Genomic DNA, 19,488 nt, shown 5'->3' on the forward strand with positions numbered 1-19,488 from the left:
GGCAGAGAGAGAGAGAGAGAGAGAGAGAGAGAGGTGAATCAAGAGGATTCACATCTGCATCTGGTCTGGCCAGGCACTACAGATCTCTCCACCCCTGTGAGCTACTTCCTCCTATGCGTGTGCACAACACAACCCTCCTCCTACACCGGTCTTCCCCCTCATACTTTATCTGTCTCTCTCTCTCTCTCTCTCTCTCTCTCTCTCTCTCCCCCCATTCTCTTTCTCTGTCTCTCTCTCTCTCTTAATAGTGGGCCATCAGGACAGCGGCGCTCCTAGTGGCACATGTCACAGCCAAAGCAGAAGTCTGGGGAGACTGAATAATAACCACATACACAGTCTCTTGTTCCTCCTCCTATCTGCCGAGTGTTTTCCAGTCTGGTCCTCCTCTCCGGACCTCATGTGGGACTCCAGTGGCTTGGCGGAAAGTCAGGGGCGGTGATCGTTCCTCTTCTTGAGGGACCTCTCCTTGTGTCAACAGACGTGCTGCGAGCCCGGAGACAGTTCGGGAAGACACTTCAGGCTTCAGGGACAACTTATCTGTGACATTGGAGACATCTGAGACACACCCCTTCCCAAGGTGAGGACATATGAGATAATAATGAACCATTACAAGTAGAGGATCTCATGCCTTGACAGGTGTATAAAAAAAGAAAATCACGTTTAGTTTAGTTTACTCAGTTTATTTGATCAGGGACAGTGCATATCAATCAACAGTTATACATTTATAAATGAATACAAATTAAAAACTGTAATTATGCCAACATTAGCAGGGTTGCTAGTTTTCAGTTGTAGTCCCTGGGCTAGATGTTTAAGCCAGAAAGAAACAGAAAAATAGAAGGACATTAAAGCTAATATAAAAACAATTTAAAACATATTCTGTACATTCACTCACTAGGCATTCATGCATCTATAAAAAAATAAAATAAACATAGTGTACCGGGACAAATCAAATCACGTAGTGCAACATTCTGTATAGAAAGTGAAACGTAGCAGTGGTTTGGTTGTGGGAGCATGCCGTATGTCATGTTCGGACTTGATACTATTTAAAAAATAAAATAATAATAAAATCCTCAATGCCTTTCAATGGTTCATAGTTAGAATTTGATGAAAGCAATAAAGAAAATTTCTTTTTGTCAAATTCCCTGAAAGTTCAAATATGTTAATTTCTCTTCAAGTTGACGAAGAGTGACTTTGAGTATTTTCCAGTCGGTCTCGCCCCGGGCGGATCGCTGTCGAGGGGGTTACATGACTTGCCTGTGGCTGTGTGAGTCACTCGTGCTAAAATAATTAGTCCAGTGAGGTCTCGCTCGGAGTGGCTCCGGGTAATTCCCGGCTTAAATGTGTTTCAACGTTATTTCAACCGTTGTTCATCGCACCGGGAGTGTGCGCTGAGTTTAGGAAACGCAGAAGAAGAAGAAGAAAAGTGCGCCTACGAGGAAGAATTCATAGTGTGTCTGTGAGACGATGCTACTGAGGGTACGTGTGGCCAGAGTGTTAGGGAGCCAGGTTGTTAGGGAACCAGGTTGTTAGGGAGCCAGGTTGTTAGGGAGCCAGTGTGTTAGGGAGCCAGGTTGTTAGGGAGCCAGAGTGTTAGGGAGCCAGAGTGTTAGGGAGCCAGAGTGTTAGGGAGCCAGAGTGTTAGGGAGCCAGAGTGTTATTAGGGAGCCAGAGTGTTATTAGGGAGCCAGTGTGTTATTAGGGAGCCAGTGTGTTAGGGAGCCAGTGTGTTATTAGGGAGCCAGAGTGTTATTAGGGAGCCAGTGTGTTATTAGGGAGCCAGTGTGTTATTAGGGAGCCAGTGTGTTATTAGGGAGCCAGAGTGTTATTAGGGAGCCAGAGTGTTAGGGAGCCAGTGTGTTAGGGAGCCAGAGTGTTATTAGGGAGCCAGTGTGTTATTAGGGAGCCAGAGTGTTATTAGGGAGCCAGTGTGTTAGGGAGCCAGAGTGTTAGGGAGCCAGTGTGTTATTAGGGAGCCAGAGTGTTATTAGGGAGCCAGAGTGTTATTAGGGAGCCAGAGTGTTATTAGGGAGCCAGAGTGTTAGGGAGCCAGAGTGTTAGGGAGCCAGAGTGTTATTAGGGAGCCAGTGTGTTAGGGAGCCAGAGTGTTAGGGAGCCAGAGTGTTATTAGGGAGCCAGAGTGTTAGGGAGCCAGTGTGTTATTAGGGAGCCAGTGTGTTATTAGGGAGCCAGAGTGTTAGGGAGCCAGAGTGTTAGGGAGCCAGAGTGTTATTAGGGAGCCAGTGTGTTATTAGGGAGCCAGAGTGTTAGGGAGCCAGAGTGTTAGGGAGCCAGAGTGTTAGGGAGCCAGAGTGTTATTAGGGAGCCAGTGTGTTATTAGGGAGCCAGAGTGTTAGGGAGCCAGTGTGTTATTAGGGAGCCAGTGTGTTATTAGGGAGCCAGAGTGTTAGGGAGCCAGTGTGTTATTAGGGAGCCAGAGTGTTAGGGAGCCAGAGTGTTATTAGGGAGCCAGTGTGTTATTAGGGAGCCAGAGTGTTAGGGAGCCAGTGTGTTATTAGGGAGCCAGAGTGTTATTATGGAGCCAGAGTGTTATTAGGGAGCCAGAGTGTTAGGGAGCCAGTGTGTTAGGGAGCCAGTGTGTTATTAGGGAGCCAGAGTGTTAGGGAGCCAGAGTGTTAGGGAGCCAGTGTGTTAGGGAGCCAGTGTGTTAGGGAGCCAGAGTGTTATTAGGGAGCCAGAGTGTTATTAGGGAGCCAGAGTGTTATTAGGGAGCCAGAGTGTTATTAGGGAGCCAGTGTGTTATTAGGGAGCCAGAGTGTTATTAGGGAGCCAGAGTGTTATTAGGGAGCCAGTGTGTTATTAGGGAGCCAGAGTGTTAGGGAGCCAGTGTGTTATTAGGGAGCCAGAGTGTTAGGGAGCCAGTGTGTTATTAGGGAGCCAGTGTGTTAGGGAGCCAGAGTGTTATTAGGGAGCCAGGGTTTTAGGGAGCCAGAGTGTTAGGGAGCCAGAGTGTTATTAGGGAGCCAGAGTGTTAGGGAGCCAGAGTGTTAGGGAGCCAGAGTGTTATTAGGGAGCCAGAGTGTTAGGGAGCCAGTGTGTTAGGGAGCCAGAGTGTTAGGGAGCCAGAGTGTTATTAGGGAGCCAGAGTGTTATTAGGGAGCCAGAGTGTTAGGGAGCCAGAGTGTTAGGGAGCCAGTGTGTTATTAGGGAGCCAGAGTGTTATTAGGGAGCCAGAGTGTTATTAGGGAGCCAGTGTGTTATTAGGGAGCCAGTGTGTTATTAGGGAGCCAGAGTGTTATTAGGGAGCCAGAGTGTTATTAGGGAGCCAGTGTGTTATTAGGGAGCCAGAGTGTTATTAGGGAGCCAGAGTGTTATTAGGGAGCCAGAGTGTTAGGGAGCCAGAGTGTTATTAGGGAGCCAGAGTGTTAGGGAGCCAGTGTGTTATTAGGGAGCCAGAGTGTTAGGGAGCCAGTGTGTTAGGGAGCCAGTGTGTTATTAGGGAGCCAGAGTGTTAGGGAGCCAGTGTGTTATTAGGGAGCCAGAGTGTTAGGGAGCCAGTGTGTTAGGGAGCCAGAGTGTTAGGGAGCCAGTGTGTTATTAGGGAGCCAGTGTGTTAGGGAGCCAGAGTGTTAGGGAGCCAGAGTGTTATTAGGGAGCCAGTGTGTTAGGGAGCCAGAGTGTTATTAGGGAGCCAGAGTGTTAGGGAGCCAGAGTGTTATTAGGGAGCCAGAGTGTTAGGGAGCCAGAGTGTTATTAGGGAGCCAGAGTGTTATTAGGGAGCCAGAGTGTTAGGGAGCCAGAGTGTTATTAGGGAGCCAGAGTGTTATTAGGGAGCCAGAGTGTTATTAGGGAGCCAGAGTGTTAGGGAGCCAGAGTGTTATTAGGGAGCCAGAGTGTTAGGGAGCCAGAGTGTTAGGGAGCCAGAGTGTTAGGGAGCCAGTGTGTTATTAGGGAGCCAGAGTGTTATTAGGGAGCCAGTGTGTTATTAGGGAGCCAGAGTGTTATTAGGGAGCCAGTGTGTTATTAGGGAGCCAGAGTGTTATTAGGGAACCAGAGTGTTAGGGAGCCAGTGTGTTAGGGAGCCAGAGTGTTATTAGGGAGCCAGAGTGTTAGGGAGCCAGAGTGTTATTAGGGAGCCAGAGTGTTATTAGGGAGCCAGTGTGTTAGGGAGCCAGTGTGTTAGAGAGCCAGTGTGTTAGGGAGCCAGTGTGTTAGGGAGCCAGTGTGTTAGGGAGCCAGAGTGTTAGGGAGCCAGTGTGTTAGGGAGCCAGTGAACCTTGACGGGAACACAGATGTTTGGTTTCTGAAGGTGGGACTTGGCACTGAGCAGAACACCAGCGCCTGGTTGGAAGGAGAGGCTGGTGTATTTGCTGTTGTCCAACCCTTAGGTATGACGATAAGCCGTGTGTATAAGCAACGGCTACAGCAGCTATAAATAAAGTGAACACTTGGCTCGGAGAGAGGACTCATCGGAGCTTTCAGAGAGTTGGAACCAGCACTGTACCAGTTGCGGGGGGGTGACGGATTCTGCCAAGTTATGCATACTTTACTAGAGTCACGTGGCTTGTGGAAATTTAAAACATCATACTGAGAGTTTTTCCTGTAGTAAAGATAACACTTGCTTAAGCAGAAGTGGTGATGATAATAATAATAATAATAATAATAATAATAATAATAATAATAATAATAATAATAATAATAATAATAATAATTTTACATTTACATTTTAATTGGGGTGCTAATTGGGGTGCTTGTTCGGGGGAGTCCGGCGGTCTCGTGGGAGGGGGAGGAGGAAATGTCTTGTCTGTCTTGTCTTTTGTGATGTCTTGAATTTAACTAAGGATTTTATTGGGGGGCAGCTATTTAGCTAGTTCTTCGCTATTTGGTCATCTATTAGATAGTACCCCTGGAATTTTGAATTTAAAATTTAAAAAGGTTGAACTCTGTTTTCTTTTCTTTTTGTCTTTATAATTTATAAATTGTTATATTCTGTATTATTATTGTTTTTGTTATTTTCCTGTGAAGTTCTGTGTATTGTGATTGTGATTAATGTGTTGTCTTGTTTCATGTAAGTAATAATAATTTTTTTTATCAAAAATAATAATAATAATAATAATAATAATAATAATAATAATAATAATAATAATAATAATAATAATAATAATAATAATAATAATAATAATAATAAACTGTATTTGTATAAGATAAGATATTCCTTTATTGATCCCCTTGGGGAAATTCAGGTGTCATAGCAGCATGGGAGAGGGGGAGGGGAGGTACAGGTATGGGCTGGGTAATAGTAGAAGACATAAATACAGGCAATAAACAGGCAGTGTGGCCCATGGGGACATGTGTTGTCGGGCCTTACAAATAAATTTGATTTGTGTAAACAGATGAGGGTCTGTATGCCCTATCAGTTATATCATACATTACAATAAACACTAGCATCTAAAATAGATAGCATTTTTCATACAAGAATTGCAGCTCAAAGTGCTTCACAGCAGTAAAGAAAGACATAGGCATAAATTGGCAGATCAAGAGCCATGCATAAAGTGCAGACATAAAATTAGGCATAAAATAGATACAAATTTAGCAAAATAGACAAAGTCAAGATAAGCAGGAGTGGTGATGGGCAACTGTGCTACTGGCTCTTGTGGTAATTCTGTCTGTGTAAAAAATTACTTGTTTATTCACACTTCATAGTTTATTTTAGCATGTTACGCGGGAGGTGTAAGCTTCCGAGGAACTTTAGCGTCAAGAGACCAAGCTGTTCATGGCTCCCTATTGTTAGTAAGAGGGGAAATACAAATTTTGTCATATGTGCCAGACTGGTGACTAACAACATATGACTTTTTTTTTTATCTGCAGAACTTCCTATCGACGATTGCGTTCATGGGGAACAGGTCAGCATAGACTCGAATTACACTCATAATGTGACATACAGGTTGAGATCCAGTACAGGCACACATGTACACAGACATACACACCAGGGTTTCCGTTAGAAAAAATTGTTGCCGGCCTCAGTGTCCGGTAGATTTCAATCTACCGGTCAAATGAGAGAAATTCCGGTCAGAGTTTATTGAGCTTAAAAACAATTGATAGGCAAAAGAATGACAACAAAACAAAAGAATGACATCATCAAGGCATGTAGATTTATAATATTTTTACTTAAAACTAGGCTACTTTTGCGTATAAAGTCATTATATTCCAAATAAAATAAGTCCCGAGACTCGTGCTGCTGCCGACTTTAAATCAAATAGGTGTCTGTGGGCAGTCGCCCGACATTAATAAACAACAGTCTGTTATAATCACATTTTTATGAGCTAACGAATTCCGTTATATTGGACATTTGTATTAATTATATCAAGCGAAGAACTGAGAAATTTGGCAGAGAGAGACGGCAACATTATCGTGGGTTTGCGTGACGACTCTCTCCACCTCGCAATGACTTATTTGCGAGAGTATGTCGATGCAGAGCAGCAGATTCAGCTGTTATTGGCTCTTTTCTGGGGACCGCACAGCAGCGCCCCCCACCCAACATTGAATTGAAAATGGCTGAATTGGAGTACTGCTGGAGTAATGCATTGTGCTGCTGCTGCTCCGGCTCTGCAGCTTCACAAAAGTTCGCACACCCAGCACTAAGCTCTCGCTGACAACGTCGTTGTCATTATTAGAAGCAACGATGAAACAAATGTAATGATTGTTTCGTTCATCGCATAGGCTATTTAATTTTAGCCTATTTTAATACAATTCAAATAATCAAATTGTGCTTAGACTCAGGGAATTATTTTCACCGGACATTAAGACCGGAGAGATTAAATATGTCGGACTTCAACAGATTTTGCCGGTCAAATACCGGTAATTACCGGCTAACGGAAACGCTGATACACACACACACACACACACACAGACGCTCTGGTTTTTAATGGCCTCTCCGTGATCGAATCGGGATGTGAAAGGCTATCTCTGCTCAGACGCTAATGTCATTACGGCGGAGACGCCTGAGTGATAGATAGAACAGAAGACTGGGCGGTAAAGACAACAGGAACAGAATGAGCAGGAAAGATTACAGAGAACGTAGTTATATGATTTCCTGTTGAGGGCATTCCATTCAGCGCTGACCTTCATTGTTTGTTGTATTGGTTGTCCTTTTTATCGCTTTTTGTTGTCAGTCAACTGCGCTGAGCTACTGGATACCTGAATTTCCCCAAGGGGATGAATAAACGATCTATCTATCTATCTATCTATCTATCTATCTATCTATCTATCTATCTATCTATCTATCTATCTATCTATCTATCTATCTATCTATCTATCTATCTGTCTGTCTGTCTGTCTGTCTGTCTGTCTGTCTGTCTGTCTGTCTGTCTGTCTATCTATCCATTCTTCGTGACATTTAAGGTTTTAGAAATGTATTCATGAGAGAAATAAAAAATAGCTTTTCGATTCACACCTTTTGTTTACATCTTCACAAAACAATGAAACGATATTGGATTTTGCCGCAGATTGCTAGAAGATATGTTTTGGGGGGTTTTATATTACAGGAACACAGACATTATTTCGTATGAGGCACACAATTAAACATCTTGCGTTTGTTTCCTGTGGCAGTTAGTTGTGCTGGAACTGCCTACCTCGCCCTTCTCTTGCTTGTGGACTACATTGTACCAGTAAAGCTGGTATCATATCAGTACAATACGTGAATATATTATATATCATAACATCCTGTGGACTAGTAGTTACTTTATTAACTTTTTCTGATGAGACCGTGTTGCATTTTCATCATACATCTATCAAACAACAGCCAGGCAAGAAATCATAGCTACTGATCTGGGATGGTTTCTATGTTCTATCCAGTATGATTCCTGGAATTCAAAGGGGGGGTTTTATCAACTTAAAATTTAAAATCACATTTAAATTCGTATTATGTGTCACAGCAAAAATGAGAATGCTCAGTTTGTGACTGTAAGAAAAAGTCACACAGGCCGTAAAATTTAACATAACCAACTTTAAATACATCCTCTACATGGAAACAGCCAAACTTTACTTCAACTCAGTAATTATGTCCCATCTGACATACTACTGCATAACCAGCTGGTCTCAGACCTGCAAAACCACATTGACACCAATTCATTCAGGTCATAAACAGGCCCTGAAGGTGTTGGACAAGAAACCCTTTCGCCACCACCACCACTGTACCATCCTCCAAAAACATGCCCTGCTAAGCTGGGAAAACATGCTGAAACTCAAAGATGCCAGCCTGATATATAAATAAAATCCAACACGGTCTAGCCCCACCACCTCTCTCACAGTTCTTAACAGAAAGCAGCAGGTTCACCAGAACAGTGCTTAGAGGGAAATGTCATCACCACAGGGAGGAAAAGGTCATTTAGCAAATCAGCCTTCTCGATAAGTGCTGCGGAGTTCTGGAACACCATCCCATCACACATCCGCAGTACTAATACACAGCATGGCTGTTACAAAATCAGGTCTGTGACCATTAGCAAGTCACGTCGCAGCCCAGCTGCCCAGCCCCTGTATGCTTCCTAGCCTGACTGTCCTGATTGTGATTATGTGGTTATGTGATTATGATTATGTATGTATGTGTGCCTGCCATATGTGTGCCTGCCTATACGGTGCTTATACATGTATGGGCTTTGATTTGTCCCTGTACACTGTTTTTTTTATAGATGCATGAATGCCTAGTGAGTGAATGTACAGAATATGTTTTAAACTGTTTTTATATTAGCTTTACATGTCCTTCTATTTTTCTGTTTCTTTCTGGCTTAAACATCTAGCCCAGGGACTATCGTTTTTAATTTGTATTCATTTATAAATGTATAACTGTTGATTGATATGCACTGACCCTGATCAAATAAACTGAGTAAACTAAACTAAATTGTCATTTTAGGTTTCTAGTAGTTGGATGTCTGGCAGCAGTCCCTGCCCACTGTTGTGGAGCCTGATGGCCGCTGGTATGAAGGACTGGCAGAGGCGGTTAGTTGAGTGTCGGGGGGGTATGAGTCTGTGACTGAACGTGCTTCTCATCTTGACTAGATAGATAGATATATAGAAAGAGAGGGAGAGAGATAGATAGATAGATAGATAGATAGATAGAAAGAGAGGGAGCGAGAGAGACAGAGAGAGATAAAGATAGATAGATATAAATAGAGGGAGAGAGAGACAAAGATAGAAATAGAGGGAGAGAGAGAGCCAGAGGGAGAGAGAAGATAGACAGATAGAAAGAGAGGGAGAGAGAGACAGAAATATAGATAGAAAGAGAGGGAAAGAGAGAGACAGAGAGAGAAAGATAACAAGAGAGGGATGGAGAGAGAGAGAGAGAGAGAGGGGGAGAGAGAGACAGAGAGAGAGTAATACAGTAACATTAGTGAAAATAAATCCAGTGATTTCCACAAGGGTAAATGATCTAGCAACCTAGTTTCATGGAGTATATTTTCAACCTTTTTCAACATCAGTGGCAGTGTGAAAGGTAGGCTGTTCTCTAAAACGAACCTAACCCTTATTAAAACCTAACTCTATACCCTAACCATAACCGGTAAAGTAACACGGTTATTGTGGAACATTTCCTTACCACCTTAAGAAGATAGATCCAATTTCCTCTCTGTGCATTTAGTAGAAAGCTATCCGGCTGCAAGCTAGCCTATAGCTCAGCACAAATCAATACTGTAAGCGGATACGGATGAGCTAGACAAGCTGTTGGCCGAAAACACCTCTCCTGGAGTTTTAAGCTAGGCTAACTGAATCCGCCCGACTCTGGAGAAGACAGTGAGCGCATTTCTCATAATGTTGGCCTGTTCCTTTAGGCGAATCTTGAAACTAACTCTAACCATAACCATAACATGGGTGTGTGTGGGTAGTTTGGAAAGCACTGGACTGCTACCACAGTGACTGCTGTTTTGATCCCTGGCTGCAGAATTCTTTTTTATTTTTTGTACATACAATTACAATTGCCAATACAATTACATTTACATTTAGTACAGCTGGTATCAGTACAATACGTGAATATATTACTTAAAGCTATAACATAACATACATTATGGAATTTGTTTTCCTGTGGTCGATTAGTTACTTTATTAAAGGGGAACTCCAACATTTTGGGAAATTAGCTTATTTAACATCTTCCCTGGAGTTAGACAAGAAGATACATACCTTTTTTGTCTCTGTGCGTGCATTTTAGCTTTGGGAATAGACGCTCCGTTAGCATAGCTTAGCTTCATCACTGGAAGTGAGGCAGGACAGTAGCCTTACAGTGCCTTACAGTGTATTGCAAGGTCTGACATTGACCAAACTTGATATGCATGACCTTGGTGGGCTCTAGGTCAACTCCTGAAAAGGGGGTCAATGTCAGACCTTGCAATCAAAAGTTAGGGGGCGCACTGAAATTATGGCAAGGGTTATTAGCCCCCTAAAATCTTCTTGTCTAACTCCAGGGAAGATGTTAAATAAGCTAATTTCCCAAAATGTTGGAGTTCCCCTTTAACTCTTTCCGATGAGACCGTGTTGCATATTCATCATACATCTATCAAACAACAGCCAAGCAAGAAATCATAGCTGCTACACTGATCTGTGATGGATTCTATGTTCTATCCAGTATGAATCATGGAATTCAAAGGGGGGGTTATGTCAACTGTTTAAATTCGTATTATGTCACAGCAAAAATGCTCAGTTTGTGACTGTGTCTGTGTTGTTCCCAACTGACGCCAAGTTTGAGAACATGCAGTGTAATAACTGTGACAGATTTAGACACCATTACGTGGCAGATTAACATAAAAACATGTCATCAGGTGGATTTCATTGTTCATATTGTTACGCTAAAGGGAGCAACCATAGACATGTTTAATCCTACAAGTATCTTGGGCTATGGCTGGATGAAAAGCTATCTTTTAAAGCGCATATTGGAAACCTCACAAACAAACTTAAACTAAAACTTGTTTTTTTTCTTTCGCAACAAACAATGCTTTTCTTTTGAGGCCAGAAAGAAACTTGTTCAAGCCACATTCCTGTCTGTAATTGACTATGGTGACATAATATATATGCATGCATGCCTATTCAATGCTAAAAAAGCTAGACAGTGTGTACCATGCTTCTCTGCGCTTCATCACTATTACTCACCATTGTGTGCTTTACCAAATGGTAGGATGGACCTCTCTGTACGTACGGAGGACATCCCACATGTTTGTTTTTATATATAAGGCCATCCTAGGGAAGCTTCCCCTATATCTATGATTTTATGATGAATTGAAAATGGGGGACCCTGATGTAAACAAGACGAAAGTCTTTCTGTGGTCTGCATCCCCTTAACAATTGTATGTATTGAGCTGTACTGTACTGTACCCATTCTGCAATCTGTTAATACACTTTTCAATCAATCAATCAATCAATCAATCAATCAATCAATCAATCAATCAATCAATCTTTCCAATCTAATTAGCTTTGCCTCTAGCTAGCAGCTACCATACCAGGTCCACAAGATGGCTACTTTTAAAAAACCCGAGAATACACACTGAACTAGGAAGAACAGCTTTTTCAAGCTTCGCACCTTGGGCATGGAATGGGCTACAGGACCATATCCACTTAGATACCCTGGTCTCTCTCTGCGAATTTAAATCTGTGTTACATAACTTCCTACAAGAAGAATGTTGCTGCTTTCTGTAGTCTTATGTAGACTATTCTGTTTTGTGTTTTTGTGTTTACATGTGATGTATTGTATATTGTATACATGCACTTTTATTATGTTCTTGTGTGATGTACCGCACATTTGATTGCTGTCTGATATATTACAAATGTTATTGCTGTCATCTTGGCCAGGTCTCCCTTGCAAAAGAGATCTTGTATCTCAATGGGACTTCCTGGTTAAAAAATAAATAAAAATTAAATAAAAGTTCACTGACATGAGGTTGCTCCTCCATTGCTATGAAGAAAATAACAGTTAAAGACCCAATCCGGGCTTTTATCTTTGACCCATTCCCATAAACCCTATACACTAAAAGGAGCTAATGTTTGTCTGGATACCCCTCCCAGACATTTGTCATATATGACATTATATCTCTTCCTAGGACCAGAACAAAACATGGTGAAGCCGCATTCTGCTACTCTGCCATACATAGCTGGAATAAACTGCCAGAAGATCTTAGATCTGCCCCAACTAACTATTTTTAAGAATAGTCTAAATAAATAAATAAATAAATAGCCTTTATGTTTGTATCTGCTTTTAACTGCTGCTAAACCACTGCACTCTTTTTTGCACTTTATTTGTTTTGTTTGTTTTAATGCACTGAAAATCTCTTCGTGAGAATGTACCGCTTATATACTGTACCCTTCTGTGTTCCTTTTATATATATATTTTTTCTTTAATTACAGAGAATCATTCTTTTTTATGCTGTACCTTCTCCTTTTTATGGTTTCTTTGTGCACCTCTCTTTGGATTGCCTCCGTGTGTGAGACGTGCTTTATAAATACATTTGACTTTGACTTGACTGGACACAACACAGAATACTTTACCCCCCCGTCACACTACTATACGATCACAACCCACACATTAGTCGGATCTTTACCAATGTTGCCACAGACCTTTGTGATAAGATCCGATATTCCTTTATTGATCCCCTTGGGGAAATTCAAGTTCAAGTTTGTTTTTTATTTGTCAGAACAAAATACAGGATACTTTATAATGAAATGCTTGTATCTTATGAGCTCGGGCATTCAGGCATCATACTGTAGCAGCATTGGGAAGGGGGGAGGGGAGGTACAGGTACAGTAGAAGACATGATACAGGTCATACAAGTATAGTACAGTGGAGAAGTAAAAATAAAAATAGACAGTGTAAACAATATAAATAACTCTGGGCATGCGCATATGGGCAAGTAGGCAGTGTAAAAAGGTCACGGTGCAAGATGAGGGTATGTATGCCCTCTCAATTATATTTGCCCTACAATAAATATAGTTACAATATATATATAATCTAATATATATAATCTAAAAATGCTAAATATATGTTCTGATGAAGTAAGTATACAGTATACACATAAGGTGCAGTATGCATACGGGGGATCATCCCTATGTTCCCCGGGTCCTATGTTCTCCGCTTGATTGATTAATAGATTGAACATTTTATAAATTTTTATTATTTTATTAATTATTAATGTCCGCCTTGTTTCGAACTGGTTAAGCTTAGGCCCTCTTTCGAAGTTGGTTAAGGTTAGAGTTTGGAATCAGGGCTGGTGGTCTAACATTTTCAATCAATCAATCAAGCGGGGAACATAGGACCCGGGGAACATAGACATGCTCCTGCATACGGTATGCATGCCGTGATATACTTCATACGTTATATATTGTCCGTTTAGGTGGGAGTCAGACACACTCAGTGATGGAAGTACAATGAATATAACATGAATCCTTGCCACCACCACCACCCAGGGTGAACATATCAACCTGCGAGAGCAGCAACACGTTTAGTGTTTAGTTACTCTTTAAAGGAACTTGCTAAATGTACTGATACTGATCTGATACCAGTTTTACTAAATCAAGTTCAAGTTTAGTTTCATTTGTCACATATAAGGTACAGGTACATTCTAGTGAAATGCTTGCTTCTGTATGAGGCTCCTGAGATTGTGCTTCATACAGTAAAAGAGTAAAAGACCAAACACTATACAAAATATACAATAACAAAACTAAAATGTACAAAATGCTCAATGCAAAAATGAGGTAGAAGAGGTAGTGCAAATGTGTAAGAATAAATGGCTAAAATAGGGTGTAATGTTTAGAAAGTGTTTAAAGTTCATGTTAAAGGTGAATGCTTATAGTGAGTGTATGCATGTGGATGTTGTGTGCAATGAACATAGAATGGATGAATGTTGTGTAATGTTTAAAAGTGTTTAAAGTTTAAAGTACATAATATTCCATATTATGGGAAGTGTGTGTTTGTTCTTGACAGGTTTGATCTGTAGATGGAGAATGTCGCTGCTGTCGGGACAAAACCTCATAACTCCATTTTTTAAATATTTTTTTTTATTATATAAATCAACTCCGTAGATCATCCTCCATATGTGTGTGTGGGTTTTACAAAGTTTAAACAATGGGAAAGCATTAAACCGATCATCTGTCTAAACCTCCTAACTCTATTCACCCTCAAATCTGTGTTCGTTTTTTTCATCTGCTGAAAAGTTGGGTTTTTGGAGTTATGAGGTTTTGTCCCGACAGCAGCGATGTGCTTTTTGGAACATTCTAAACCTACAGTATTATACATCTGAATATAGGTATTTTAGGATTAGATTAGATTAGATTCAAATGCATTGTCATCATACAGGCAGCACAAGTACACTATATGTATTGTCCTGAATGATATGCATTTAACCAAAGAGACTGTCTGCGTCCTTTTGCCACATGAAGACACATTGAACAAACACACAGCCCCTCACACGTCTCACAATTGCTGGGAATGGGGGGGGGGGGGGGGGGGGGGTAAATGTATCTATGTTCCAGTTGTATGTACTGTAGAGCTTAATACACTCTGTACCGATCAAAAATACCACCAACCTGGTTGTGTGGCAATAAAGGAATCTTGTATCTTGTAATAGAGCCACGTACACACAGAAGTTAGTTAAAGTCACCTAGCTCCACACAGAAAAGTAAATAACAAACTAATTTGGCAAGAAGACACACACACACAGGATTGACCCGAACAACAGATGTATTATATAGCCAAATAGGACAAGAACAATATGGAAAAATACTTTATATAACACACACACACACACACACACACGTTAACTTGAAAATATAACAAAGACATGATTAGGGGAAGGGTCAATAGAAGTGAATAGAATTTCACTATGAGAGAGCCTGCCCTCCAAGGGGAATCATCCTGAATTCAGTTGTTGATGTATTGGTAGTACGTCAATAAATTCCTCCAAGCGGGTTTTTGCAATTCATCCTGAGTTCTGAGTTTCTTGTTAAGAGTATAGATTGAAATATACCATAAAGTACAGTACAACAAAAATAGGCTTGGCATAGGGCGGCTAGGTGGCGCAGTGGGCAAGACGCTCGCCACTAACGCAGGAGATGCTGGGTTCGAGCCCAGCTCTCGGCGTTGCTACCAGCTTGGCTGGTCGTTCATACTAATACAATTGGCAGTATTAGGGGGCGGGAGGCTGGTGGGTGGGGATCGGACGTTGTGGACAGCGACTCCTACAGGTCGGTTGGTGCGCCTGCGCAGCAGAATCAGGAAGCAACGGGGGCGGCGTGTCCCTCCCACGCAGACCCTCGCCGCTGAGAGATCGCGCTGTGCAGGTGAAAAGATGCGACGGCTGCCTCCTCGTGTACCGGAGGGGACGCGTGATGCAAGGCTTCGTCCACATTGCAGCCGACCTGTGGGAGGCATGGCCTACCAACGTTCGAGACAGGGAAGGGTAGAATTGGACAATACGAAATTGGAGAAGGGAGAAAAATTGAAAATGGGGAGAAAAAGTTGATGAAAAAAAAAAGGCTTGGCATCCAACCACCAGAGTAAACAAACCTTTTACAGACAGAAAATAGAGCAGAATACAATCATAAATGTACCGTATATGCCCTTGTTATATTCCAAGGCAGATCATATATAGACCAATCAATTTGAAGCACCATGGCATGTTTACACAGTGTACCCTTTGTGTGTGCTCGTGGTGTGCTTGTGTATCCTATAGTGTACGTGCTGGAAGATATGACACACAAGAGGGAGACCTCTTCTGCTACAGCAGTAATTACATCTATTAGTTACTAAATAGTAATTACTATTTTTGTAAAGTCAGTGACGTACACGGCTACTCATCGTACCCTTAAAATGTTAAACTTTAATGGGCAAATGTACCTTTTTATATTCAATTTTATGGAACAGACTACCTGGAAATATAAAGCTACTGTATTGCTTCCAGATTTACCTTCAAGACCTCCTTAAAAAAATTGGTGCAAAACGGTTCTTAATCCTCTCTTTGTTTTTTTTTGTATGTGTTTATGTATTGGTTTTAAATATTGGAACCCCTGTAGGGTCATTGTTATTTGGTGAGGTCTCTATTGATGTGAAGTATTGTTTTTGTCTTTATATATTGTATCTTGTTTTATGTTCCCTGCGCACACACATGCACACTTACATTCACTTCACTTCACAAGGACCACAATGGAAACAAGCTCTAGGGCTTTATTGTGTTTTTATCATTTTGATCAATATTCTGTGTATTGTATTGCACAATCCTTGTTTTATTGCTTCAATAAAGACATCAATCAATCTAGTGGACAGAAACTCCACTGGATACCTTGAATAAGCTATATGCAGGATCCTGGGTGAAGGTGATGCAGCAAATTGAAAGTCTTATCTCTAATTTCTCTAAAATGTTTAAAGTCTAATAGGGTTATCATGATACAAAATGTATCTATCCAAGAACCAGTCCCGCTGGAAAGAAATCCTACAGGACTTTTGAAATCTATTGGAAGAACACCAATATAGAACACCAATAGAATCCTACCGGAATGAATACGATACTATTGGAAAAAGGAGAGATCCTAAAGAACTAAGGGGCCCATTTGTTTAAATGTGGATCACTGATCGGGCCTTTAATTATAGAAAAATATGGCCATGGAATGTACGACGTGTTTTTTCCACACAGAGCAGTTAAGAGAAGCAGAGGATAATTTTGTAATCTTCATTCTTGTTGAATGTGGTGGTGATAACTGCTATCATCAGTAATGTAATGACTAAGCTATGACCCTCTCCCCAGCGGAGAGCATCTCAATCTGCCCATAACCCCTTACTGAACCCATAACCCCTTACTGAACCCATAACCCCTTACTGAACCCAAGTCACTCACGTCAGAGAGGACAGACAAACCTGTTGGACCCGTTGAAGCCATGAGCTAGGATGGAAAGGAATACATAAATACAAAATAATAATAAAAAAAAAATTATCTGACTTATTATTATATATATATTATATATATATTATTTTTATTATTATATATATATATATATTTTTTTTTAATATATATGTATATATCATGCCAGTTAGGGTACCTTATGTATACTGTACCTGTGTATACTATACTTTACTTACTCATAGTATATATTCAGATTCTAAGTGTTTTTTTGACCATATTTATTGTAACGTATAATATAACTGATAAGGGCAGACAGACCCTCATCTGCACCTTTGATCACACTGCCTACTTGCTCATATTCTTATATTCAGAGTTAATTATATTGTTTACACTGCTTATTTTAATCTTTACTATAGTTTTATTGCCTATATTTATATCTTCTACTATTACCATGTCCATACCGTCTACCCCCCCCCCCCCCCCCCCCATGCTGCTATGATGCCTGAATTTCCCCCAAGGGGATCAATAAAGGAATATCTTATCTTATTACATTTATATATATATATATATAATATTAATAATAATAATAATAATAATAATAATAATAATAATAATAATAATAATAATAATAATAATATAATAATAATATTCTTTAATATGGGGAATAGGAAGTTCATCTAGATTTTATTTATTTGTAGCTTCAATGCTAAATGCTAGTACCAACCTATTTCTCTATTTCACACTTACAGGTGAACTTCCCTCGAGCGGACTTTGAACCCAGAGAAAACCTACAAACAACCAGAACCTGCAACAACAATGAACGTCACGATCCTCTCCCCGCTGCTGACGCCGACGACGAACGCCACAACAGACGACGACAAAGCGGTCTGCGTGCAAATCGGCCAAAGCGGCTTCAGCGACTTCCTGATGGCCGTCTACATCCTGGCCTTCGTGCTCGGCCTGATCTTCAACGTCCTCACCCTGGGCCCCATCGTCCAGCAGGTGCGCAGCCAGAACGTCCTGGGCATCTTCCTCCTCAACCTGTCCCTCTCCGACCTCCTCTTCATCCTCACCATGCCCCTGTGGATCAACTACTACCACCAGGACCACCGCTGGAAGCTGGGCGCCGTGTCGTGCAGCGTCGCCGGCTTCTTCTACTACTCCAACATGTACATCAGCATCTTCCTGCTCTGCTGCATCTCCGCCGACCGCGCCGTCGTCGTCACCTACCCGCTGCGCTCCAAGACGCACCGCACGGCGCGCCACGCCTGGGCCCAGTGCGCCGCCGTCTACGTGGCGGTGGTGGTGCTGCACGTGCTGGTGCTCGTCTACGACAACCTGGACGACGCGCACGACGAGCAGGACAGCAACGACCGCTGCTACGAGACCTACCCCATGAAGCGGCCGGTGGCGCTGTACAACACGCTGCGCGTGGCCCTGGGCTTCGCGCTGCCCCTGCTGGTGCTGGCCGTCAGCTACTGGAAGGTGCTGGCCACCGTGGGCCAGAGCCCCGGCCTGAGCGCGCCGGCCAAGCGCAAGGTGCGCCTGCTCAGCTACGGCGTGATCGGCATCTTCTCCTTCTGCTTCGCGCCGTACCACGTGCTGCTGCTGGCGCGCTCGCTCGCCTTCTACACGTCCAGCCAAGCGCAGGGGGGGCTCGACGACAGCTACTGCCGCTTCGAGCAGAACATGCACTTCTACTTCTCGTGCACGCTGGCGCTGTCCAGCCTCAACTGCGTGGTGGACCCGGTGCTCTACGTGCTGGTGAGCAACGGGGTCCGCGAGGACGTGAAACTCTGCTGGAGGAAGAGTCGTAGTAAGAACAACACGCGGTCGGAGCAAGGCTGCCCGTTGACTTCGTATAACAGGACGGCGGCCGGTACGAACTTAATATGAAGAGGAGGCGGTTGTACAGTATGTGTGTGTGTGTGTGCATGCAGTGCTTTGATGCAGGGGCGTGCACAGACAATTTGGGGGGGGCAGGGGCTCAAGGTACAAAAAGGGCACTTAACCCACCAACACCCAGGGCGGGATCCACAAAGAATGGATTGCACGGTGCTAATTGCACCCTTACTTACAATTCATTATGAATTGAAAATGGGGGACCCTGATGTAAACAAGACGAAAGTCTTTCTCTGGTCTGCATCCCCTTATTATCAATTGTGTGTATTGAGCCGTACTGTATTGTACCCATTCTGCAATCTGTTAATAAAATGTTCAATCAATCAATCACCGCGCAGGTGATTTGTAAGTAAGGGTGCACCTAGCACCGCGTGCAATCCATTCTTTGTGGATCCCGCCCCCCAGTGTTCATATTTATTATTTTCTTCTTTTTGATGGGCACTTGGGGGCCAAAGGGCAGGGGCTCAAGCCCCCCCCTGCGGCCCTATCTGTGCACGCCACTGCTTTGCTGTGTTCCCCGCTCGCACGTGGCCAGGTCTTCATCTCCTGACTCCCGGTGTGTTAAGCCAGGCTGTAGTAATATGCAGCTCGATCAAGCCATCATTTCTCAGACAATCAGATTCATGATCTTTAGAGAAGAGTCAGGAGGCGGCTTTTGTCCGTGATTTTCTCATATCCTGCGTTGGGAGGAGAGTGTGAACACCGAGCTCTTTTCACTGGACCGCTGCCCCCCGCTCTTCTCACACGGACGCTTTCTTCTGGGACT

General features: G+C 42.5%; 1 protein-coding gene across 1 annotated transcript; it reads left to right on the plus strand.

Moving 5' to 3' along the window:
- Nucleotides 1-525: 525 nt before the first annotated feature.
- On the plus strand, nucleotides 526-18,716 carry gpr184 (G protein-coupled receptor 184; the record flags this gene model as incomplete). Its single annotated transcript, XM_084311699.1, has 3 exons — nucleotides 526-577; nucleotides 8,867-8,952; nucleotides 17,570-18,716. Exon 3 carries the CDS (start codon nucleotides 17,637-17,639, stop codon nucleotides 18,714-18,716), a length of 1,080 nt encoding a protein of 359 aa, XP_084167825.1. The 5' UTR covers nucleotides 526-577; nucleotides 8,867-8,952; nucleotides 17,570-17,636.
- Nucleotides 18,717-19,488: the final 772 nt, after the last annotated feature.

Source organism: Notolepis coatsorum (assembly GCF_963971535.1).
Source record: "Notolepis coatsorum genome assembly, chromosome: 1".
Taxonomy (NCBI): domain Eukaryota; kingdom Metazoa; phylum Chordata; class Actinopteri; order Aulopiformes; family Paralepididae; genus Notolepis; species Notolepis coatsorum.